General features: G+C 48.1%; 1 protein-coding gene across 1 annotated transcript in view; it reads left to right on the forward strand.

Annotated features, from left to right (window-relative positions):
- The first annotated feature begins 12,753 nt into the window (after window positions 1-12,753).
- GARS1 (glycyl-tRNA synthetase 1) overlaps window positions 12,754-25,926 on the forward strand; it is a 40,549-nt gene continuing 27,376 nt past the window's right edge. Inside the window, exons 1-3 of the mRNA XM_075922871.1 lie at window positions 12,754-12,956; window positions 17,639-17,740; window positions 23,763-23,865. Of these exons, the coding sequence (XP_075778986.1) occupies window positions 12,792-12,956; window positions 17,639-17,740; window positions 23,763-23,865 (370 nt within the window). The 5' untranslated portion in view covers window positions 12,754-12,791. The remainder of the gene's footprint in view (window positions 12,957-17,638; window positions 17,741-23,762; window positions 23,866-25,926) is intronic.

Raw genomic sequence — 25,926 nt, forward strand, 5'->3', positions numbered from 1 at the left:
GCGGAATGTCAGAGTCAGTTTGGTCCTGACTGCTGGACAAACAAGAGGTGGCCCGGATGACAAGACTCCTTTTGTAGCTCGAAATCTCACAAGACCACCCCAAGAAGTCTCACGGGGACTAGAGAACCCACAGAGACCTGGTCCACCCTGTCTTTTTCTGCCCTCTCCCCTTTTGAGAGCCACCAAACTCACACTCTCTCTCAGCTCAAGGCCCCCGTCTTCCCATTCTGGAGCGTTTGTGACTTTCTTTGTGGATTGGGAGGGTTTGCCAAAACAGGGTTTCCAGGGGAAACTCAGATTCAGCTTTCAGGCTGGAGTGACTGCCCTTGGTGCTTCCTCTCCCTGCTTCCAGATAGGATGATGCTGCAGAGGGAGTGTTTTGGGGCTGGAACGCCTCTCTCCCCTGCCTTTGTGCCTGGTGCCTGCAACTGACCAGGCGTAGCTGGATGGAGGAGCCAGCTCAGCAGTAAGCAAGCAGCAAATGCAACCCTCTGTCTTGCACAGCAGCAGTGTGCGGAACAAGAAGGTCAAGAAAAGGTCAGGCAGTAAAAGAAACAGCTATGGAAAGTGCATATCCCTAGATAGAACTAATGGAGCTAACATGCTTCTGGGTTCCCGTCATTCACCACAGATTTGTATGCCACTCAGAGGGGAATGATTTGCGGCAATTAACAGCGAGCTAACATCTGCTAACCTCTGGCTGTGACAGACAGGAGAGCTGAGGCTGCACTGAGTGAGGGAAGATGCTGCCAGGCGAATGTGCAAGAAGCTTACAAGTTGATTTAATGCCACTTCCCTCCTGAACCTCTCCCTGAAGCTGTAGCTTTATGTTTGAAGTCAGCATGAGCAGCCGGAAATGAAAGCAGTTCTAGTGACACACTGCATCCTTCTAAGCCTGCTGACACAAGCCACAATGTCCGACTTATTGCAAGCCCCTGCCAACACCACTGATATGGCTACGTCTAGGTTATCTGTGTCCGGATTGATTTGGAAATCGAGCAACCTCCCAGAAACATGATGGAATCAGACAATTTGTGGCACTGAACTGCTCTTCACCCTATAACCACTTTGCCCCCTGATGGCTGGTTTCAGAGGTGAGAAAACAGTAAGGATCCTTCCATACAGTTCTGCACTGACACGAAGATTTTCAATTAGCTCAAATATTAGATGCCTGGTCTATCTGAAAACTACGGACTAGGTTTCTAATCCCAGCTGTGCGGTTTATCTTTTAATGGTATGATTCATTTATGGTAATTGATCAGTCACAGAATGGTGCCCATCTTTTTTTTTTTTCCGGTAAACCCTAAGACAATTAGTTAATTTATTTGGGGGCTAGAGAGTATTAACATTTATCATGACTCCAGAGCAACTCCACAGCCCAGACTCTAACCAGGATTTCACTATAAATCACTCACCCTAACTTCACGCAGGAGAACTGTCCAGCTTTTTCTGAATTCATTAATTTAAAATAACTTGACTGTAAAACTTCAGACTCAACATGCAGTTAAACTGCATGGAAATCTAGGTCTAGTTCACATAAGAACGGCCGTACTGGGTCAGACCAAAGGTCCATCCGGCCCAGTAGCCTGTCTGCCAAAAGTGGCCAGTACCAGGTGTCCCAGAGAGGGTGAACCGAAGACAAAGATTAAGCGATTTATCTCCTGCCATTCTTCTCCAGCCTCTGACAAACAGAGGCCAGGGACACCATTTCTATCCCCTGGCTAATAGCCTTTTATCAACCTAACCTCCATGAAATTATCTAGCTTCTCTTTAAACTCTGTTATAGTCCTAGCCTTCACAGCCTCCTCTGGCAAGGAGTTCTACAGGTTGACTACACATTGTGTGAAGAAGAACTTTCTTTTATTAGTTTTAAACCTGCTACCCATTAATTTCATTTGGTGTCCTCTAGTTCTTCTATTATGGGAACTAATAAATAACTTTTCTTTATCGGCCCTCTCCACACCACTCATGATTTTGTATACCTCTATCATATCCCCCCTCAGTCTCCTCTTTTCTAAACTGAAAAGTCCCAGTCGCTTTAACCTCTCTTCATATGGGACCCGTTCCAAACCCCTAATCATTTTAGTTGCCCTTTTCTGAACCCTTTCCAAGGCCAAAATATCTTTTTTGAGGTGAGGAGACCACATCTGTACACAGTATTCAAGATGTGGGTGTACCATAGTTTTATACAGGGGCAGTAAGATATTCTGAGTCTTATTTTCTATCCCTTTCTTAATAATTCCTAGCATCCTATTTGCCTTTTTGACCGCTGCTGCAAACTGTGTGGAAGTTTTCAGAGAACTATCCACAATAACTCCAAGATCTCTTTCCTGATTTGTCATAGCCAAATTAGACCCCATCATACTGTACATATAGTTGGGGTTATTTTTCCCGATGTGCATTACTTTACACTTATCCACATTAAATTTCATTTGCCATTTTGTTGCCCAATTGCTCAGATTGGTGAGATCTTCTTGGAGTCCCTCACAGTCTGCTTCTGTCTTGACTATCCTAAACAGTTTGGTATCATCCGCAAACTTTACCACCTCACTGCTTACCCCTTTCTCCAGATCATTTATGAATAAGTTGAAAAGGATTGGTCCCAGGACTGACCGTTGGGGGACACCACTAGTTACCCCTTTCCATTCTGAAAATTTACCATTTATTCCTACCCTTTGTTTCCTGTCTTTTAACCAGTTCTCAATTCATGAAAGGACCTTCCCTCTTATCCCAAGGCAATGTAATTTACACAAGAGCCTGTGGTGAGGGACCTTGTCAAAGGCTTTCTGAAAATCTAAGTGTAGTATATCAACTGGATCCCCCTTGTCTGCATGTTTGTTAACCCCTTCAAAGAATTCTAATAGATTAGTAAGACATGATTTCCCTTTACAGAAACCATGTTGACTTTTGTCCAACAAATTACGTTATTCTACATGCCTGACAATTTTATTCTTTACTATTGTTTCGACTAATTTGCCCGGTACTGAAGTTAGACTTACCTGTCTGTAATTGCCAGGATTGCCTCTAGAGCCCTTTTTAAATATTGGTGTCATGTTGGTTACCTTCCAGTCATTCGGTACGGAAGCCGATTTAAAGGATAGGTTACAAACCACAGATAATAGTTCAGCAATTTCCCATTTGAGTTCTTTTAGAACCCTTGGATGAATGCCATCCAGTCCCAGAGATTTGTTAACATTATGTTTTGCTATTTGTTCCAAAACCTCCTCTAATGACACTTCAATCCGGGACAGTTCCTCAGATTCATCACCCACAAAGGACGGTGCAGATTTGGGAATTTCCCTAACGTCCTCAGCTGTGAAGACTGAAGCAAAGAAATCATTTAGTTTATCTGCAATGGCTTTATCGTCCTTGATTGTTCCTTTTATATCTCGATTGTCTAGGGGACCCACAGGTTTTTTAGCAGGCTTCCTACTTCTAATGTACTTAAAAAACATTTTGTTATTTCTTTTTGAGTTTTTGGCTAGCTGTTCCTCAAAATCTTTTTTTGCTTTTCTTACTATATTTTTATACTTGATTTGACAGTGTTTATGTTCCTTTCTATTTATCTCACTAGGATTGGACTTCCACTTCTTAAAAGATGCCTTTTTGTCCCTCACTGCTTCTTTTACATGGTGGTTATGCCACGGTGACTCTTTTTTAGGTCTCTTGCTATGTTTTTTAATTTGGGGTATACATTTAAGTTGGGCCTCTATTATGGTGTCTTTAAAAAGTTTCCACGCAGCTTGCAGGGATTTGGCTCTAGTCATTGTGCCTTTTAATTTCCGTTTAAGTAACCTCCTCATTTTTGTGTAATTCCCCTTTTTGAAATTAAATGCCAGAGTGCTGGACTGCTGAGGTGTTTTTCGCACCACAGGAATGTTAAATGTTATTATATTATGGTGACTTTTCCCAAGCAGTCCTGTAATGGTTATCTCCTGGACCTGATCCTGCGCTCCACTCAGGACTAAATCAAGAATTGCCTCACCCCTTGTGGGTTTCTGTACCAGCTGCTCCAAGAAACAGTCATTTAAGCCATAGAGAAATGTTATCTCTGCTTCTCTTCCTGAGGTGACATGTATCCAGTCAATATGGGGATAATTAAAATCCCCCATTATTATAGAGTTCTTTATTTTGGTAGCCTCTCTAATCTCCCTCAACATTTCAGTGTCAAAATGGTAGGAAGGATTTAACAACAAAAAATGGCCTGATTGCTTGATGTAGCAGAAGGCGCTAAAGTCCTCAGGGCCTGATCTCTGTAATTTCCTCTTAAAGGCCCACTTCCTCCAGGCTATCTATAGTGAATCTAGATTTCCAATCTGCATTCTCCATTTTGTTCCCCTTTCACTAATATCTATCCATCTAGCTATCAGACGCTCCATCTGCACTGCAGTGCTATTTCAGAATACTGGAGGTATCCTGAAATAGCTATTCAGCATCTTTTGAGTGATCCCATTATTTCGAAATATAACTCTTCAGACGACCCTGTAAACATTCCACAAAAAGTAAGGGATATTTTGGAAAAGCAATTTATTTCTAAATAAATGCTGTGTAGACAGCGCCAAATTTCAAAATAAGCGATCTCAAAATTGACTCTAAATAAGCTACAGGTGCAGTATAGATGCACCCTCAGGATTTTATACAAGATTTATACGGGATTTTATACTGCTGTCCACCACTGTAATATCTGTGCACCTTCCATGTAAAATTAACAGCAATAGCAAAGTCTCTCCTGGATAGACATCTCTCCTTTTTCAGGGTCAAACTCTGCTTGAGGTAGGTTTTTCAGTGGGGTAGAATTGGAAAGAGTTTTAGAATAAAAGGGGTGGTCAAACTATGACCATCACTTAGGGTGGAGAGACTTTCGCCAGGAGGAAGGTTGTGACCCAAGAACCTCTGTATGTCAACTAGCAGAAGGTGCTTGGGTACCTAGGATACAGGGTTTCCCGGGGTTCACGAAAAGGGAACATATAATATCTCCAATGAAAGCCTGGGTCACACTGGTCATTAGAACCACTGAAAAACAAATAGAATAGAATAGAACTGGAAGGGACCTTGAGAGATCAGCGAGTCCAATCCCCTGACCTCACAGCAGGACCAAGCACCAAGACCCTCCCCTCCCTCTATCCAACCTGCTCTTAAATATCTCCAAAGATGGAGATTCCACAACCTCCCTAGGCAATTTAACCACCCTGAGAGTTAGGAAGCTTTTCCTAATGTCCAACCTTAACCTCCCTTGCTGCAGTTTAAGCCCATTGCTTCTTCTCCTGTCATCAGAGGCCAAGGAGAACAATTTGTCTCCCTACTCCTTATGACACCCTTTCAGGGTATGTCTACACTACCACCCTAGTTCGAACTAGGGTGGTAATGTAGGCAACCGGAGTTGCAAATGACGCCCAGGATTTGAATTTCCCGGGCTTCATTTGAATAAAGCCGGGCGCCGCCATTTTTAAATGTCCACTAGTGTGGACTCAGTGCCGTGCGGCTACATGCGGAACGGACTAGGTAGTTCGGACTAGGCTTCCTAGTCCGAACTACCGTTACTCCTCGTGAAGCCTAGGCTCTTTGTGAAGCCTAGTCCAAACTACCTAGTCCACACGGAGTCCGCACTAGTTCCCGGGCTTCATTTGCAACTCCGGTTGCCTACATTACCACCCTAGTTCGAACTAGGGTGGTAGTGTAGACATACCCTCAGATACTTCAAAACCGCTATAATGTTCCCTCTCAGTCTTCTCCTTTCCAAACTAACCAAGCCCAATTCTTTCAGTCTTCCCTCATAGCTCATGTTTTCTAGACCTTTAATTATTCTTGTTGCTCTTCCCTGGATCTTCTCCAATTTCTCTACATCTTTCTTGAAATGTACAGATGTTTTGTCAGGTGTTATGCATATATTGGAAATTAGATTTTTAAGGCCTGTGACTAGGGACTGGTCACCGGGAAGGTGAAAAGCAGGGTTTCTTTCAGGCAAGAAATGTTTCTCTGGTTGGTTATGTGTAATTTACATATGATGTACTTGACAATGGGCATCCACGTACAGCCTGAGCTAAATGCTAAGGCATGTTATAGTTACTCTTTTGTTTCCGAAACAAAAACAGGACAATGTAGCTCTTTAAAGACTTAGGTGATGAGCTTTCGTGGGCCAGACCCACTTCCTCGGGTCTGGCCCACGAAAGCTCATCACCTAATAAACCATCTTGTTAGTCTTTAAAGTGCTACATAGTCCTGTTTTTTGTTTCAGCTACACCAGACTAACACGGCTACATTTCTATAACTAATCTTTTGTTTCCAGTATTCTTTTTATTACTAGAATCTCTGTTCTTTGATAATGACGTTATTCTTGCTTTCACTCTCTCCCTCTACAGTTGCTGTGTGTTAAGTAGCATGGGGGTCTTAAGCTGAATCTTAGAAGCTGGGGTGTATTATTCCTTTGTGAGCATCCAGTGGAACAGGGGTGAGCACTACAGTTGAAGGACTAGTGAGTTGTTTTGCGCCTAACACTGACTTGTACACAGAGAGTGAGTGCCATGGACTGGCTGTAGGTTGTTAAACCTAGTGCTCAGAGCTGGAGCTGGGGACCAGGAACCGGAGCCAGAAATCAAGCCAAAGGTCAAAACCAGGAGTGGGCTTAGAAATAGGGAACTAGAACAAGTTAGGAGGGCATAGAGTTGCCAGGTGTCTGGTTTTGAACTGTCTGGGAAACAAATTGAGAAAATACCGGACATATAAATGTTCAGTATTTTCTAATTAAGTAAGTTGTATTATTATCATGGGTATCAGTACGTAGTTGTGTACAGCCTGGCTGGTAGATTAAGTTGCAGTATACAACTACACAGTAGAGAGGAGAAGGGTGGGGGCGGGGCTGGGGTGGGATGGAATTCCCGGGGCCAGACTCGCCCATGCTCCCTGCCGGGACCATGTGAGGGACGGGCAGCACCCTGGGATCAACGTGTGCCCGGGCCAGCTCCGCTCCCCGCCGGCCGGTTCCCTGTCCCCACTCCCCCTCCCAGCCAGCCCCGCTCCTCCCAACTCCCTCCCGGCCAGCCCTGCTTCCTGCTGGCCGATTCCCTCCATCCCCCGATCTCTCCCAGCCAGCCCTGCTCCCCACAACCTCCTCCCGGTCAGCCCTGCTTCCTGCTGGCCGATTCCCTCCATCCCCCGATCTCCCCCAGCCAGCCCTGCTCCCCACAACCTCCTCTTGTCCAGCCCCACTTCCCTCCCAGCCGGCCCCCTCCGCATCTGCAATCAAGTGTGTCCAGTATTTTTTTTAAATCATCTGGCAACCCTAGGAAGGCAGGAATCAGGCAGGGCCCATGCAGCAGCCAACTAGGGACCCACTCAACTGCTCAGACAACTTTCTATGATGACATCATCTGACTTCAGGGCCAGCTTTAGGCCGATTCGACTGATTCCCCCGAATCGGGCCCCGCGCTGGCTCCTCCCCTCCCATAGCTCTGTGGCATGCCGAGCGCACTGCAGGAGGGGGTGTCGGCCCCGTAGGAGGAGCACAGCAGCTTCCCTGGATTTAAAGGGGCCATGACTCTTTTTTTGTGTGTGGTGTTTTTTTTTTTCTCAACAAAAAATCCTGGCTGCCTGGGCCCCGTCAAAACTTCAAATTGGGCCCCGCACTTCCTAAAGCTGGCCCTGTCTGACTTAATAAGGAGTCTGAGCCAATGAGAGAGAGATTGCATGACTCCTCCAATTGGGGGCTTCGCAGGCAGTGCCTCTGGCAAACTAGAGTCCAGCAGCCCATGCTCCTTGCTGGTACAAGTAAGGGTCTAGGTAGCAGCTGACGTTTTGAGGACTGGGCCTGGAAGGTAGTGTTTGTGTTGCCAGCAAGAGCCGATACACGGCTGAGGAGTGCATGGACTTCATGGGTGGTAGAGGTGAGCTGGGAAGCTCACAGGTCTACAGAGCAGGAGAGGAAGAGGGAGCCAGCAGATCTCTTTAGTTCTATGTTGAAGGACAGATGGGAACTGTGGAGATACTGAGCTCCTCACCGGTCCTTCTTACAACAAACAAATGTGGAAACCGACAAAAGGTTTGTTAACATTAAGTTCAGGCTACTTCTATGTGCATGCACCAAGGAACATTAGTGAAAAACAGTAACAACACTCGACAACTAAGCATTTCAGAGTATAGAAATGCACAGGTCAGTAAGCATCGGCTCCCTTTTTTTGTCCTATGACTATGGGTAAGGACACTGGTCACCAACCTGTAGACTGGGATCTGCTGGTAGATCTTGGGGCCGCTAACAGGTGATCCTGACTGGTTTCGCCAAGAGCTATCAAATGCTGGCACGTCAGCTGCTCCTCCCCCCACTGCTGTGCATTTCCCTGGGGAGCCTGCTGCTTTCTGTGCGGGGCAGCGGAGGGAGAGGAGGGTGTTGATGTCAAGGTGCCCCCTCTCAGTCAGTATCCTGTCTCCACAGAGCAAAGAGGGGGCACAACAGGACTTGGGATGGAGTGTCTGGCTGCTTTTAGGAGTGGTGCAGGGCCAGGGCAGGAGTGAGTCTGCTTTAGCCCCACTGCACCACCACCCAGGAGACACCTGAGGTAAGCAGTGCCCAGCTGGAGCCCACATCCCAAACTCCTACCCTAGTCATTAATCCTGCACCCCAAACCTCTGCCCTAGCCCCGAGCACCCCTGCATCCAAACGCTGTCCCAGTGCCTGCACTTAGAACCCCCTCTAGCACTCCAACTGCCTGCCCTCAGAGCAGCTCAGAGCCCCTCTCACACTCCAGATCCCTTAATCCAAGACCAGACTCTGCACTCATCTCTCTGCCCTATCCTGATGAAAGTGAGTGAGGATGGGCAAGAGAGGGAGAATGGAGTGAACAGGGGCGGGGCCGTGGAGAAGGGGTAAGAAGGAGGTGGGGCAAGGGTATTTATATTTGAGGTAGATCTTGGATTGCACTGAAATTCAAAAAGTGATCTTGTGCTCAAAAAGATTGGTGACCACTGGGTAAGGAGATAACAGGGCACTTCACCTTGAATGATCCCTAAAATGTGTAAACTACAGGCAGTCCCCGACTTATGTCGGATCCGCATTTACGAACGGGGCTTTTCTCGCCCCGGAGGACACGGACTGTGGGACCTCGCGGTCCCGCCACCCGTGTACTCCGGGGCGAGAAAAGCTGCTCCGCGTCTCCCTGGTCTGCAGACCAGGAAGACGCGGAGCAAAGCCGCTGCCGGCTTCCCCTGAGGCTTTGCAAAGCTGCCCCGCTGCCCCAGCCCCTCTGCGGCTTTGCAAAGCCTCGGGGGAAGCCGGCAGTGGGACAGCCCAAGTGCACCTGGGCTGCCCCGCTGCCCGAGCCTCTCCGCGGCTTTGCTCCTCGTCTTCCTGGAGACCCCCCAGCAGACCAGGGAGATACGGAGCAAAGCTGGGGAGGATGCGGGCGGTCCCGCCGTCCGGGTTTCCCTGGTCTGCTGGGGGGCGCAGCTAGTGCGCCCCCCGCAGACCAGGCTTTTCTCGCCTGGGGTAGAGCAGCTGGGGCTGCTGGGTTGGTCCTGCAGCGCCGCTCCTCGGCGCTACTGGACCAACCAGGCAGCACCCCAGCTGCTCTTCCCCAGGTGTCCCCAAGTCAGCCGCTGCTTAATCTGATCAGCGGCTGACTACAGGAAGCCCGAGGCAGAGTTGCTCTGCCCTGGGCTTCCTGGAATCAGCCGCTGATCAGTTTCAGCAGTGGCTGACTTGGGGACACCTGGGGCAGAGCAGCTGGGGTGCTGCCCGGTTGGTCCCCGCAGCGCCGCCCCTGCGGGGACCTACCTACCCGGCAGCGCCCCAGCTGCTCTGTCCTAGGCGTCCAGATTCAGCTGCTGTTGAAACTGATCAGTGGCTGATTCCAGGCAGCCCAGGGCAGAACAACTCTGCCTCGGGCTTCCTGTAGTCAGCCGCTGGTCAGTTTCAGCAGCGGCTGAATCTGGAAGCCAGTTCCGACTTACATACAAATTCAACTTAAGAACAAACCTACAGTCCCTATCTTGTACGTAACCCGGGGACTGCCTGTACTTCTGCACAGCTATCTGTTTGATCTTGTATTTAGCTGGGACACTCAGGTCCTTTCTGAGACCTGAAGAAGAGCATTGTATAACTCAAAAGTTTGTCTCTCTCACCAAAAGTTGGTTCAGCAAATAATATTCCCTCACCCACCTTGTCTCTCTAATATCTTGGAAAGGACGTGGCTACAACACAGCTACATACAACAGTTCAGGGAAAGCAGATGAATATTCCAGTACACTTATAGCAAAGTTCATGTTCACTCTTAAATAAATGGACAGGTGTATGGTAACAAACAGCATATTAAAAAAAAAACCCAAACAAACAAACAAAAATCCCCAAGTAGTCTGAAGTGGGCTGTGCCCACAAAAGCTCATGATACCATCTACATTTTTGTTAGTCTCTTGGTGCTGCAGGACTCCTTGCTGTTTTTAAAGTTTTTTCAGTTACAGACTAACACAGCTACCCCTCTGAAGCATATTCCAAAATCCACCTTAACTCTGTCCCTGTAAACCTGATTCAGCCTCAGATTTTGTTTAACAGATTCTTGGGGGTGAGGGGTTTCCCTTAACAAAGGACTTGTTTCTAAGGACGGCTAACGTAGCACCTCACATCTGCACAAAACGCACTGCCATATTTGTAATGAAGCAGTCATTCTTTTAAACACCCTAGCAACCGCTTAAAATAACTCAAAGCAGCCTGCACAATAGCATTGCAGTCCCATTTTGAACATTGTGCCCATTTAAGGCTTGGTCCTATTCAGGCCTTTTTCCGCTTCAGGGGGAAGGATAGCTCAGTGGTTTGAGCATTGGCCTGCTATACCCAGGGTTGTGAACTCAATCCTTGAAGGAGCCATTTAGAGATCTGGGGCAAATCAAATCTGTCAGGGACAGTATGTGGTCCTGCTATGAGGGCAAGGGACTTGACTTGACCTCTCAAGGTCCCTTTCAACTCTATGAAATAAGCATACATCTGAGTGGTCATTACTCACACAAATAGACCCATTCAATTAAGGGCTCTTCACATTTGCAAGGGTTGTGGGATCAGAGTCTCCATTTATATGTGATGGGGTGTTAAGATGATTTCTAAAAGATGCTTTTGTATGAGCCATAATGCAGCAATTTCCCAGGGGAATGCTTTCCAAGATGGGGTTAAACAGCTGGTTGATATTTCAGGAAGGGCCAGGAATCAATGAAAAGCAAAACATAATAAATTTTAAAAGTGACAAAGCTACTTGAGCTCAAATACTCTAACAGATTGAAAAACATAGCAGGTTCCCTTTAGTCTTTAACACTTCCGTGATTTTCTCCAATAGCCATCAGGCACAGAAAGGGTGATGTCAAACTGGGCAGGATTGACGCTATGAATCAACACTCTTAGAGCTGCCTAGCAAGCTGGTTCTGTGTTAAATGTTAAGACCAGTCACTTTAGTGTATTAAAACATTTGTACAGTGTTAAAACATTCAATGCAACCAAGGCCTCTATTTATGTTACACGTTTGTACGCTCTTTAGCTGCAATGCAGGTTCTTATTATAATATTACTACACTAACAAGTAGAGGGCCCCAATGAGATCAGGGCATTGTATATGCAAATACCAGGAGGGAGTCTATGCTCCAAAAGGCGCATAGTCAAAAGAGACAAGACAAAAAAGTGACATTATCCCCCATTGTACAAGTAGGGAAACTGAGACTTAGTGGCATCAAATTGAGGTTTAACTTTAAGTATGTGCTGTAAGTGCTGTCCTGACTAGGAAGGGACTTTGGGATGAGTGCTTTAAAACGGTCAGAGCTCGAGAGAGTAAGTGCCTTGCCCAAGGTCACAGAGGTAGCAAGGGACTTGGAAAAGGACACACACGTTCTGAATCCCAGGCCACTGCCTTGCTCACAAATCCATGCTTCTTTCTCAAAGGCAGCGTGTTTCAGGGGGCACAGACATGTCAGATCCTGGGGCAACACAGGAATCCCAGGCTCGGACTCCATTGCAGGGCACAAGCACCCCTAGACTGCAGCCCTGTTGCAGGGCAGAGGCACCCTCAGTCTCACACCCGGTTGGGGGTCACAGACACCCCCGGGCTTGGACCTCGATGTGGGGCACAGACACCCCCGGGCTCGTACCTCGATGTGGGGCAGAGACACCCCCGGCCTCAGCCCCCGATGCGGGGCACAGACACCCCTGGGCTCGGACCCCGACACGGGGCACGGGCACCCCCGGGCTCGGACCCCATTGTGGGGCGCGGACACCCCCGGGCTCGGACCCTGTTGCGGGGCGCGGGCACCCCCGGGCTCAGACCCCAATGTGGGGCGCGGACACCCCCGGGCTCGGACCCTGTTGCGGGGCGCGGGCACCCCCGGGCTCGGACCCTGTTGCGGGGCATGGGTACCCCCAGGCTCGGACCCTGTTGCGGGGCGCGGGCACCCCCGGGCTCGGACCCTATTGCGGGGCGCGGGCACCCCCGGGCTCGGACCCCAATGTGGGGCGCGGACACCCCCGGGCTCGGACCCTGTTGCGGGGCGCGGACACCCCCGGGCTCGGACCCTGTTGCGGGGCGCGGGCACCCCCGGGCTCGGACCCCAATGTGGGGCGCGGACACCCCCGGGCTCGGACACGCCAGCCCCTGGGCTGTCCTTTGGCGCCCCCTGGCGGGCGGCCGGGGCGCGGCGCGGGGCGGGCGGTGCCGAATCTGCGGCGCGCGGGCGGCGGCCGTGCGGAAAGTGCCGCGCGGCGGCGGGGGCTGCGTGCGCCTGGCGGCCGGGATTTCATCATGCGCCGGGGCGGGCCGCGCCGCGCGCCGCTCCATGCCGCCCCTTAGCGCCCTGCTGCTGCCGCCGCCGCTGCGCCGCCGCCTCCTCCCCGCGCTGCTGCCGCCGCGCCCGCCCGCCGCCCCGCGCCGCGCCGCCGGCATGGACCGACCCGCCGCCGAGGCGCTGCTCCAGCCGCTCCGCCAGGCGGTCCGCCAGCAGGTACCCAGCGGGGGCTGGGTCCTACGGGGGGGACGCGGGTCTGCCCGGCGGAGCGGGGCTCTGTGGGGCTGGGTCCTATGGGGAGGGGTCTCCCCTCTGGAGCGGGGCTCTGTGGGGCTGGGTCCTATGGGGAGGGGTCTCCCCTCTGGAGCGGGGCTCTGTGGGGCTGGGTCCTATGGGGGGGGTCTCCCCTCTGGAGCGGGGCTCTGTGGGGCTGGGTCCTATGGGGGGGTCTCCCCTCTGGAGCGGGGCTCTGTGGGGCTGGGACCTATGGGGGGGTCTCCCCTCTGGAGCGGGGCTCTGTGGGGCTGGGTCCTATGGGGGGGTCTCCCCTCTGGAGCGGGGCTCTGTGGGGCTGGGTCCTATGGGGGGGGTCTCCCCTCTGGAGCGGGGCTCTGTGGGGCTGGGTCCTATGGGGAGGGGTCTCCCCTCTGGAGCGGGGCTCTGTGTGTGGGGGGGTCTCCCCTCTGGAGCGGGGCTCTGTGGGGCTGGGTCCTATGGGGGGGGGTCCTCTCCTCTGGAGCGGGGTGTGCGGCCTCCTCTCTGCCCTAGGGGGTAGCTCCGCATGGGGAGTGCCTCCCCCATTGGCCTCTGTTGTTCTGCAGGTGGCATTTCCCCTGCAGACTCGTTCTGCCTCTGTTCGTTGCCCAATGGAACCTGTTCTCTCTGAGCTAGATCTATAGGAGGTGTTCTCCCCCACAGTGCTGTGAGATGTCTCTCCCCATAGAGGCTCCCTTCCCTGTCGTCAGGGGTGGCTTTCTGTGTGGTCTCCCCTGCCCTAGAGCAGTTGTTCCATTTTCACCAAGAATCACTCTTATCTCTCCTGCCTTTTATTGCATCTATCGGGATAGGTGCATGTATTTCCTGTTACAAAACTGGAACTGTACCACTGTGCTTGTCTTTGCCTGTTAGAGCTATCTATGCCTGAGTTTTCTCTCTCTCCTAGAGAAGTCTGTATATTCCCCTTCTTCTTACATAGCTGGATTTGTTATATCTCTGCACCCATCTCATGTAGGGATGCAAAATTTAACCGGTTACGTGGTATGCATTGTCTTACCGACATGCTTACCAGGTTAACCAGTATGTGGGCCTGGCCAGAGAAGCCTGCAGCACATTGTGGGCGAGGAGATGCTCCAGTCTGGCTGTGCCCACTGCATCATGCTGTGGGGCAAGGGGCACTCCAGCCCAGCTGGGCTGGAGGAGCCCCATGCCACAGTGCTCCAGCCTGACCGTGCCCACGGTGATGCAGGCGATTAACAAGTTAAACCTGTAGTTTAACCAGTTAATATATTACATAAGATTTTACAGCCTATTCTCATGTCTACCTCTGCATATCCCTCTCACCTTTTCCTAGCTTGATCTAGATCTATATGTGCATGGGTTGCCCTGAATGTCTTCTAGCTAATTTTGCGTAGTTAGTTGCTTGTTTAGTTTCACCTATGTGTGTATGTTCCCTCTATATTGCTTGGGCTATGTATGTGTGTTGCCCCTCACATATTTCCGTTATTTTCATGGATCTGGTTTTGTGTTTTACTTACACCACTACTTCAGTGAATTTTTGTTATGAGTCATTGCATAGCAAACTGAGTGTCCTTGGTGGGGAATCTCCGAGTAAGTGCAATTATAATAGCTAAACCCGGATGACTCACCTTTTTTCATTCCAGTAATTTGGGAGTTGCCATCTGCCTTTTAGAACAGGAATAGTGAATGCTTCTTTCCCCATGCTTTTGGGGTTGGGACAGGAGTATGGGGTGTAAGAAAGAGGTTTGGGAGAGCAAATGATGCAGGGGAGTCTTCCACAGTGTGATGTGCTGTGGTAATAGTAAAAGGAGGACGTTCAAGGTGTCTTTGCAATAGAAAACCGAATAAGGAAGGTAGATGCTCTCGTCCAATCCAAAAAGAGGTTAGATGTGGTTTTATTAACCCTGCGGAAGCCTTGACCTAGAGAGGAGAGAGAGATTGTACCCACGCGACCAAGCCGGTGTTTCTTCCTGCAGCAGTGCCTGATGCAATAAGCTGTTGTGATCCAGGGGTGGATCCCTTTCACTGTTGTGTGGGACAAAGCTGCAGCAAAATCTGCCACATCAAATGGTGCTGTGTGCTCCTCCTCCTCTGGGCTGGGCTCATGTCTTTAATTAAATTGTGTCCAGTCAGCAAGCATAATTGTTTGTTTCATTTTTTCCCCCCTTCCCTCTGTCTCCAAGTCTTAGACTTTTTTTCCTTTTCATTCTGGACAAAGAGCTGCTGCATACCACTATTTTTTGTTGAGGAATTGAAAGGCGTGTGATGAACTCTTTTGAGTCTGCAGTAATTCCTTGGACACTCTTTGTCTTTGTTTCATTGCAGACCCCCTAACTCAGAAAAGAAGGGTTTGGATTACTACTTTTTTCCCCCTCATTCAGATCCCTCCCTCTGCCACGTTAGCCTGGAATTGCAGTTCAACCCATCAGCCTTGGAGTGAAATTTTCACATTTTGATTACTCTGGTTACCACAAAGGAAACAGTCTAGTGAGGTTGCCAACTTTCTTTATCCACTGGATTATAGTAGCTGACATGTTAAATTTATTAGATCGGCCTTACACATTTTTTGTTTCCTTTTTATTTAATTCACTTACTGTCAGTTCTCTCCTGTTATAACGTCAACCCCCTCTTTCCCCAATTGGAGGGATGAGAACCCAGTTCCAGCCTGTGTTTCCTGTCTCATTGCCTGTGTACAGTGATTTCACTAGGGCTGAGCATCATGTGGGAAAAACAAAATCTTGCAGATTAATGTAAACAAAGCTGACAGCGTAGAAGAAAATCAATTTCACATTTTCATAAATGAAAGAGCAGAAGTTAGATACAGGAAAGATGCTAAACTAGTTGCATTAAATGGGAATTTACTGTTTTTGCACATGCTTCCCATCTAGAGCTGTCCTTTGCCTCTCCATAGTCCTCCCTCAATAATTCAAGAAATGTAGATAGCTCCCTTTGAGGGAAAAGAGGGAAAAACTGTCCATTCACTTAAAGCCAGTGCAGGCAAGAAGCAGAACTAAGTTATCTATAGCCACTGCTTATGGTTTATGCTGATGCAGCTACGTTGGTTTGGGGCATGAAAAAACACACAACTTGATCAATACAATTATGCCAACAAAACTTTGTGTAAGTGTAGCCATTCCAGCAGAAGAGTGCTTCTGCCAGTGTAGCTAAAGTTGTTCCTGGAGATGGTGTTTCTACACTGGTAGAAAAACTTCTGTTGATGTTGGCAGTGTCCACGTGGCGGGGCTATGCTAAATAGGCTCCGAAATGTTGATCTAGTCCCAGAAAGTATTTATAAAATCATATGATAGCTAAGGACTTAACTGGTAAGAATTTAACTGGTAAACTGATGCTTATCAGTTAAACGGTTTCTGTTAGCAGTTAAACTCTGCCCTGAAGGTATGTGCCACCTCTTACTACATGCTCTGCTGTATAAACTGGTGGCAGCCTGCTCCTCGGGAGCGGGGCTGGCAGCTGGGTGTCAGAATACGCCAGGACCTTACACGATACTATGAGCAAGTTGGCTTCTGGAGTGCTCTGGCTGCCAGCCCCCGTCTTGGTGAGCCAGCTGCCACCCTGCACTCTGCAGTATAAGCCTTATACTACAGAGCCCACAGTGTGGTGCAGCAGTTTCTGCCCGGGAGCCTGTTGGCTTTACTGCAGAACCCAGAGCATCGGGCATCCAGCTCCCCAAGATCGCAGGTCCACCCCTCCACCTTCTTTCCCTCCCTAGTCCCACATGGCCGTACATCCCCCAAAATGGTCAACTGTGTAACCACTAGGATTTTAAACTGTCACACGGTTACTGTTTTTAAAGCTTTTTTTACATCTCTAATTATGTGTATGTAGCGATTAAAAATTCCACATGGTTGTTTGCCTGTCACATTTTGTGGATCATGGGGGTGAGGAACCCTGACCTGTGGGGTTAGGGATGTAAAATCCTGTTTAGTCAGTTAACTGGTTAAATGTTATGTTTAACCGCTAACTACTTAAACAGGAGTGGTGGGGGGAGGGGCTGCTCCAGCCAGGCAGGAGCACTCCCACCTGCAATGGGCCCCAGCGGGCTGGAGCCATCCTCTGTCCACAGCGAGTGGGGAGCTGCTCCAGTTACTACCAGTTAACCATAACTGGTAAGCATCACCCAGTAAGGGTGATGCTTTACCGGTTAACTGGTTAACCATTCGCATCCCTATGTGGGATAGGGAAACCTTTCTAGAATTCTTGCAAGCTGCTGGTAGTCAGCCAGGTTCCAAGGCCCTGTCATATTTTGCTCTCTCATAAAGTTGTTTGTTTCCTCCACTGCTTTGATAGCCTACTGTCCTAAAAAAGCACGGATCTCTTTTCCATGAATGTCAGAGAATATTGAACAACCATAAGAGTGCTTGTGCCTATTCACCTGGACTTTTTTTTTTAAGGGAGGTGTTTTCACATACTGAGATACAAATAATTGGGGAGTGGGAAACAGTTACTTCTGAGATTCTGTAATGCTATCAAACTTTGCTGATGCTCACTTTCCAATCTCAGAGTGTTCCCCCACCTCCAGTACCATGGCTAGTTTGCATGTGGTTGTAGAAACTCTCAGGCAGCCTTGAAAGCAGAATGTCCTTCTCAAGTGCCTTTCAGAATGGAATCCACATCTCCAATTCTTCTGTGTTGTTCTTCAGGGGGAACTGGTAAGAAAGCTGAAAGAAGAGAAGGCTCCCCAGGTGGATCTAGACAAAGCCGTAGCAGAGCTCAAGACTCGGAAGAGGATCCTAGAAGCCAAGGTGAGTCTCAGACTTGAATCTGTGGTCTAGAGTCAAAGAACAGAATAAATGAAAACAAATGGGACATCAAGAATGGTATCCTATGAAAACCAGTGGGAGAGCATTTTAACTTCCCTTGACACGCAGTAATAGACTTAAAAGTTGCCATCCTCAAGCCAAAAATCTTCAAAAACAGGATGCAACTGGAAACTGCTGAATCTGGAATTCAAATGCAAATTTGACACTATCAGAATGGGTCTGACTAGAGACTGGGAGTGGCTCTCATTGCAACAATTAATTTTCCTCTTTAGGTATTCTCATCTTTTTATCCATATCCACCCTGACTGAATTAGCTCTGATGTAGCACTCTGATCTGTGCATCCCTACTGTCTTGTTTCTTTTTCTTTCACTTCTTCATGCCAGGGATGTAAATGGTGAATGGGGTAAGCAGTAAGCTGGTAGAGTCTGGAGCAGTTCTCCACCTGTCCTGGGAAAGGCGCTGCTCCAGGCCCATGGGTCCCACTGGAGCAGCTCCAGTCTGTGGTGCACTCAGCCTTCCTGCCGCAGGCAGGGGCTGCTCCAGCTGGATGGCCAGAACAAGTCCCTGTCCGCTGTGGCAGGCCTGGCCCAGTCCCTCTGCTGCAGGTTCCATACTGGCTCTCCAGGAGTAGAGCCTTCAGGATTTTTAGTGGTTACACAGTTACGTTTTTAAATGACTCTTTATATCCTTACTCCATGCAACTGATGAAGGGAGTTGCAAGTCATGAAAGCTTATGCCATCATAAAATTGCTAGTCTTTAAAGTGCCACCGGACTACTTGTTTTAAATGCAAAGAGGAGGAGCTTACCCACCAACAGAAGAGTGAGAGATTACCTCACCCACTTTCCCTCTCTGTGTTTATGATAGATTATCTTGACCAGTACATGCTACGTTGCAATCTACTTTTTTTAACACAGCTTCATCTTGTTGTTGTATCCGCATGGGACAATGTCATCTCTCACCTTTTAATTATAAAATGATGAGTTCAGTGGCCTGGATAGCAAAACTAATTATAAAGGCCACTTGATAACTTTTCTTACCTTAGTTCCTATTGTGTAGCTGACACATGCAGTCCAGTTCTTCCACTGATTATGGTTGCTTCCTAGTCGTGCTACTACTTTCCATGTGATACCAGTGCATTCAATATCTTCTGTCGCTGTCTTCTGCCAATTCTTCTTTGGCTTTCCTCGCTTTCTCTTTCCTTCCTTGCTGTTTGCACCTCAGATATTCAAGAGCCCTTCACCATTGTCTGTTTGGATGTCTTCTGCTGCATGCTCATGACTCCTTTCCAGCCAATAGAGTTGTTTTATAACTTGCAGTCAATTTACTAATCACATTACTGTATAAAAAAAAAATATTTCTTTCCTACATTGCTGAAAACAGCTTAGATTATCAAAAGTGAAGGAATTTTAAAAACCCAATATGCATGTCTCTATTTTTTATTTCCTCTTTGCATTTCTGTCAGCTAGGAAAATGAAAACCCTGTATAGTCACTTTAGATCTGTTTCACTTCCATATATTTTACACAATGTTTGAGTTACAAACTTGGTAGGGGACATTTTGATTTGAAAACAATTCTGTTCATGGTAGCTTAACACATTTTTTAAAAAAGTATTCCCAATTTCCTTAATTTTTTTCAAATTGAAGGCCAAATTTCAGTTGTCCATTTTTAAGATACAGTTCTGTCCCGGAAAAGAGCTCTACAAATGACATGTGGGGCTCCAGATTTTTTTGTCTTCATTTATGGATCAAATTTGCTCAATATATGAGCAAAAATAAATTCCCCTCCCTCCAATAGCCAGTTCTGCAAACTCACCTTGAGCTTTAAGAGCAGATTCTGGGTATTGTCAAGCTTGTGTTTCACTACAGGTTTAAAAAAATAGGGAAATTATGTTATTAGATACAACCTTATTGTCTTCAGGAGTGTGTGTAAATCTAGGGCAGAAGCCACTCCTGTACTTGTAACTCAGCTAATAATTAGAGCACCAGAATAAAACCTCACTCTGGCTTGCTTTGAAGAATTAATTGAGTTATTTAGAAGTTATTTGTCTCAAGTCAGCAGCTATGACTGGAGATCTGCAAGGAAGCAGACCGTGTAAGAATGAGTCACTTTTAAGAGTGAAACCAGGCTTTACCCATGAGCAGATCGTGGCTTCTAGTCTCAGTTACAGTGACTAATTTTTTAAATCTCTTTTTTGGTTATGTCTTGTAATTCTGGCAAAGGAGAGAGGCAGTGAGTCAGTTTAGGCGTCTTGGCACCCCTTTCAGCCACTCCTTTTCCCCGGGAAAGGCATGTGTAGGATGCGATGCAGAAGCTTCTTTGTCAGTTACACAATTTGTGTGGGCTGTATTCATCTATGTTCCAGGATGACCTTGCAGTACCAGCACACGTCCTGGTCGGAACGAGGGTTGATTATTGTCATTCCTGTTTGGCAAAGCTTCTAGCAGGTGCATGTTCATCAGTGACAATTTGAGTGGAATGCAGTAGGGATGTTAAATTTAGTTTAATAAACTAATTGACCAGTCGATGTGTTTTCCATCGACTAGTTGATTAGTCGATAAGCTGGGGAGCCCCAGCAGGGCTAACTCCCTGCCCGGGAGCTAACCCTGCTGTTTAAATGGCTCAATATGCATTGGTGGTTGGGGCCTGGAATCTAGGGATGAGAATGGTAACCAGCAAGCCTCAACCTTAATGGGTGAGGCTTCCCAGTTACAGTTAACCAGTGGGGCCTGGAGGAGCCCCCCTTGCGCACTCGTTTAATTGGTTAAAGAGTTAAACATAACATTTAACCCGTTAACCAATTCAACAGGATTTTATGTCCCTACTAGAATCTGCTGTTATTTGGGTCCCTCTTGAAGTATTGATTATTTTCTCCTTTTGGTATCTGGCCTCTCTCATTTGCCTCTTTCCCCCCACCAGAAATTTGTTTCTCCTACTAAGAGGTCCTGACAGTTTTGCAATGTCTGTGTTCATTACAGAGTGTATTTATCGTCTTCCTCAGTTTCTCAAACTGTGCATTAAAGCTATTGTTTTGGCACTGTCAATGAGTTTTAAAAAAGCTGTTACTAAACATATCAGGCAGATTTACTTTAAGCTAATGAGAGTTGCAGATGCTTTCACATCTCTGAAAATCAGTCCTTTTGTTTGTGCTTAAATGTGGATTTAGGCACTGATCTCCAAGCACCCAAGTGTGAAAATATGGGACATAATTTTTTAGGTTAATGACATAAGCCAAAGAACATTTACAGTAAAGACTTTAGTTTAACCTTTCCACAGTACCCTATTTCATTTTATATAGTTGTTTTGGAAACAAACAAAAAATAAATAATTTGTAAACATAGATTTAATTGGTAAAATGTGTTTATAGGGGGGGAAAACCCACTGTCAGTAGGGTGGGTGTTAGGGATGTGATAGTGTAAATGGTTGCTCATTGATTAACCTTCAACAGTTACATGCAGCCTTCCATCCCTGTTCTTCTCAGTCTGTATCAGGCAGCAACTTGTGTGGGGGGGGGGAGGCAGCTCTGTGAAAGCCGGCTTTTAAGCTAGCTCACTGTGAGCACTTGCTTCTGCCTGCTTCTCCTGCCTCCTCCCCCCGGCATGGTTGGGGAGGGGGAGATAGAGGAGCTGGTACTTTTAAGCTAGCTCCCTGTGCATATTGCCTCCCATGGAGCAGCACCCTCCCCTCCCCCCCCTCCACACACACTGCTTCCTCTGATACAGAGGCAGCAGCATGGAGGGCAAATAGGCAGGCGGGAGCCAGTATGCATGAGGAGCTAGCTTTTAAACCTGCTCCTATGGCGCCGCTTCCCCTGCCACCTCCAGTATGTACACGTGTACTTGCTGAAAATTTCAGAGGTTAGACGTTTACCAAAATAAACACATTTTAACATTCCTAGTGGGTGCTTGCAGTGATGGGCTTGGTATTAGACTCTATAATAGGTGTGTGGATGGTAAGGATGATAAATTGACTTTAATCAGCTAATTGAGTAGTCAGTGGAATTTCCATTGACTACTCAATTAGTTGATAAGAGGGGAAACTGCAGAGCCGCAGTAGGGTTAGCTTCCGGCTGCAGCTTTGCCTTTTAAATGTAGTAAGAGCTGCCCAGGAGGCTCTTACTTCATTTAAAAGACAGAGCTGCAGCGGGGGACGAATCCCCTCCACCCCCCCACCCTCCCACACACACTGTGCCTCTTCCTCCCTTGGCCCCCCCCATGGAGACAGCTCCCCCCAGCACTGGCTCCTGCTCCCTCCCTCCCTCTCTCCCTCCCTCTCTTGCTGCCTCAAGCAAAGGGAAGGAGAAGTGACTAGTCGAGTAGTGACTTCACTAGTTGCTTACATCCCTAGTAAACAGACATTATCCTATGCTTGTTTAACCAAAATTAGGTGTTCTCTCTGCGTATCTTTTGTCATAATGTGTGTGGATAATAGATATTAAAACTTAATGGAAAAAGTAACATCTCCAGCATACAATCTGAGTCTCATCTGTTGGTTTTAATTATCATTCTTGTTCTACAATAATCATATGTGTAATATGTGCAAATGTATCTGTTCTGATATTTGAATTCCGATAACATGAGGATGGTATAAAACATATTCCTATGCTGCAGTCAAATGGTACAGTTAGACATCTGGTACCTATAGCTTGTATTCTGTTACACAGAATAGGGATGTTATAGACTAGTTGACTATCTGACTAGTTTATTTCCCTCCCTCCCCCCGCTCTTGCTGCCTTTATCAGATAGAGGGAAGGGGGGTATGGAAAGGGGAAGTGCCACACAGCTGAGCCCGGGCTCAGCTGTGTGGCACCACAGGTATGAGTCATCTGGGGACTCCCAGCTGATCCCAGGCTCCAGTATGGCATTTCCCCAGAACCTGGGGACTCCCCAGCTGATCCTGTGTTCCGCAGAAATGCCGCACTGGAGCCCGGGATCAGCTGGGGAATCCCCAGATGACCCCGGGCTCCACGTGCTGCACAGCTGATCCTGGAATTAGCTGTGCAGGGCTGCCCCTTTGAACGTCGCCTCAGCGTTTCAAAGGGGCAGCACTGCACACCTAATTCCAGTATCAGCTGTGCGCATTGAGCCCAGGGTCAGCTGGGGACTCCCCAGCTGATCCCAGGCTCTGCAGAAATGCCACACTGGAGCCCCGGATTAGCTGGAGAGTCCCCAGTTGACCCCAACTCCAGTGTGGCATTTCAAAGCGGCAGCGCAGCATGGAGCCGGGGGTCAGTGGGGGACTCTGACCAACAGTTTTGTGTTTATTTTGGTAAACGTCTACCCTCTGAAATTTTCAGCAAGTACATGTGTACACTGGGGGTGGGTGGGGAAAGCGGCTCCATAGGAGCTGGTTTAAAAGCCAGCTCCTCATGCATACTGGCTCCTGCCTGCCTAAATGGCACCCATGCGCAGCTTGGAGTCAGCGGGGCTTCCCGCTGATCCCGGGCTGCACGCGGAGTTCCTCATTCCTCCTTTGAAAGGTTTAAGAGACTCCACTCTTGTGCATTTCAAAGGAGGAATGCAGAAGTGCCTATCGATTAGTCAAGAAGTCGATGGAAATTCCATCGACTACTCGTCTAGTCAATTAACTGCTAGTTAACATCTTTAATCCAGAATACAAAGTGTCTCCAAGGAAGCATGCTTTAGAAGTAGTCCTCTCTTGCGCAGGTGACTAGGAAACATCACCTCAACAGATCACAATATAGTTGCACATTATAATTTTTATCAAAATCCCCATAGCATCCAGAACCTCACATGCTTGTGCAAATGTGTGAGCTCACTTTTCAAACTTGGTGGCTAAATCCTGCATTTGGGCATTTACCTCAGCAGGTGAACTCATAGCTTCCAATGTGCGATCTGGGGGGTGGACATCAGAGTTGGGTGCCTGTGACAGCTACTTTTGAACAAAGATCATATTGTGAATGGTCATGGTGAATGAGGGAAGGGTTCATTTGACTGTCAATAACTGGAACCATTATTGATGTTCTCCCGGCCTTTTTTACAGGAGCTGGCTTTACAGCCCAAGGATGATATTGTGGACAGAACTAAAATGGAGGACACTCTGAAGCGGAGGTTTTTCTATGACCAAGCTTTTGCTATTTATGGAGGTACAAGCTTTAAGCCAATTTAAATTCTAGTCGCTTTAAAAAGCATCTCTCTCTACACGATTGTGCAGTGCCATGTTCACCTGACATGCTATGTGATTGTTGATTACAATACTATGAAACATCACTGAGTTTTTGGAAAGTTGGCTTTAGGAGAAGTCTCCTCAAATCTAAATTTCTCAAAAGTCACCTTTCTTTCCTTCTTTCAAGTATGTGTATGCTCAAGTTCCATCTTATGCTTTTGTAATGTAAAAAGATCAGCAAGAGAGTAAGCTGTCCAGAGAACTAATGGAAATAGGATGGCTGGGGATTTTTTTTTAAAAAGCCAGGTGATTACCTTTTTTCCTAATATCTGTACATTTTTCTCAGAACTTTCCTGGCCAAGTTAATTTTAATGTCCCTGAAATACCAGATTCTGCTAGTGCTTTTGATCCCATTACGGCGGTGACACACTCGTTAGGGAGTTGCATTGAGCAAATGGCTAAATGTGAGAGTCTAGTCTTTTCAGATACCCATACAGACTCACATCTGGTTATGTCTACACTACAGCGCTAATTTGAACTAACTTAGTTCGAATTAGTTCATTCGAACTAAGCTAATTTGAACTAACGCATCCTGACTAAAAAACTAGTTCGAATTAGCATTTTGCTAATTCGAACTAGCATGTCCACACAGAGTGGACCCTGAACCGGGCTTAAGGATGGCCGGAAGCAGTGCCAGCAGGGCATCAGAGGAGGACTTAGAGCGTGGAGCTGCTGTCTCAGGCTAGCCGAGGGCTGTGCTTAAAGGGACCCGACCCCCACCCCGGGCAGACAGTTCTCAGGGGTGCCCCGCTTGCAAAGCAGTTCTGGCTTGGATTGCCCAGAGTACCCACACTGGGCACATCACAGCACTCGGCCATCAGACCGGCTGCACTTGCCGCAGGCTGCCATCTGGGGAGAGGGGACAATTGGGGGGGCTGCAAGAGAGGTTCCACCCCCAGAAGCCCGCAGAGCCAGCCCAGTCCTCCCCATCGGGGGCTCGTACCCCATTCCTCCCTCACCTCCTTCCCCTTCCTGATGTACAAAATAAAGGACAATTGTGTTCAAAAATAGAATCTCTCTTTATTGAACAAAACTGGGGGAGACTGGGAAAAGGAAGTGGGAAAGGGGAAGAGAGAGGGTGGGAGAGGGGAGGGTAACTACAATGATGAGGGGTTTGGAACAGGTCCCATATGAAGAGAGGCTAAAGAGACTGGGACTTTTCAGCTTTGAAAAGAAGAGATGGAGGGGGGATATGATAGAGGTCTATAAAAGCACGAGTGGTGTGGAGAGGGTGCATAAAGAAAAGTTCTTCATTAGTTCCCATAATAGAAAGACTAGAGGACACCAAAGGAAAGGAATGGATAGCAGGCTTCAAACTAATAACAGAAAGTTCTTCTTCACAAAGCAAAGAGTCAACCTGTGGAACTCCTTGCTGCAGGAGGCTGTGAAGGCTAGAACTAGAACAGAGTTTAAAGAGAAGTGAGATAAAGTCATGGAGGTTGGGTCCATGGAGTGGTATTAGCCAGGGGGTAGGAGTGGTGTCCCTGCCCAAAGTTTGTGGAAGGCTGGAGAGGGATGGCACGAGACAAATGGCTTGGTCACTGTCTTTGGTCCATCCCCTCCAGGGTCCCTAGGGTTGGCCGCTGTTGGCAGACAGGCTACTGGGCTAGATGGACCTTTGGTCTGACCCAGTATGGCCATTCTAAGCTCAGGGCTCAGGGTCGGGGGTCTCAGTGGACCACCTTGATTTTCATGCCAACCTGCTCCTGGGTGGCCAGGCTGGCAGCTCTCCTGCCCTAGACGGCCGCTTTCCTGTGCCTAGTGCGGAGGTTGTGGACGAGGTCCACGATGTCTGCACTGGACCAGGCGGGTGCCCGCCTCTTGCGGTCCTGGGCAAGCTCCCGGGAGCCACCAGCCTGGTCCCGGGAAGAGGGGGAGGGCTGGGGGGCATCGGGTGGCTGGCTCGATCCGTGCCAGTGCAGGGTCTGCTGGCTGGGTGCTGGCAGGCTTGCACCTGGCACGGGCACCGTAGCCAGCCCGT

The sequence above is a fragment of the Pelodiscus sinensis genome, chromosome 2 (assembly GCF_049634645.1).
Source record: "Pelodiscus sinensis isolate JC-2024 chromosome 2, ASM4963464v1, whole genome shotgun sequence".
Lineage (NCBI taxonomy): Eukaryota > Metazoa > Chordata > Testudines > Trionychidae > Pelodiscus > Pelodiscus sinensis.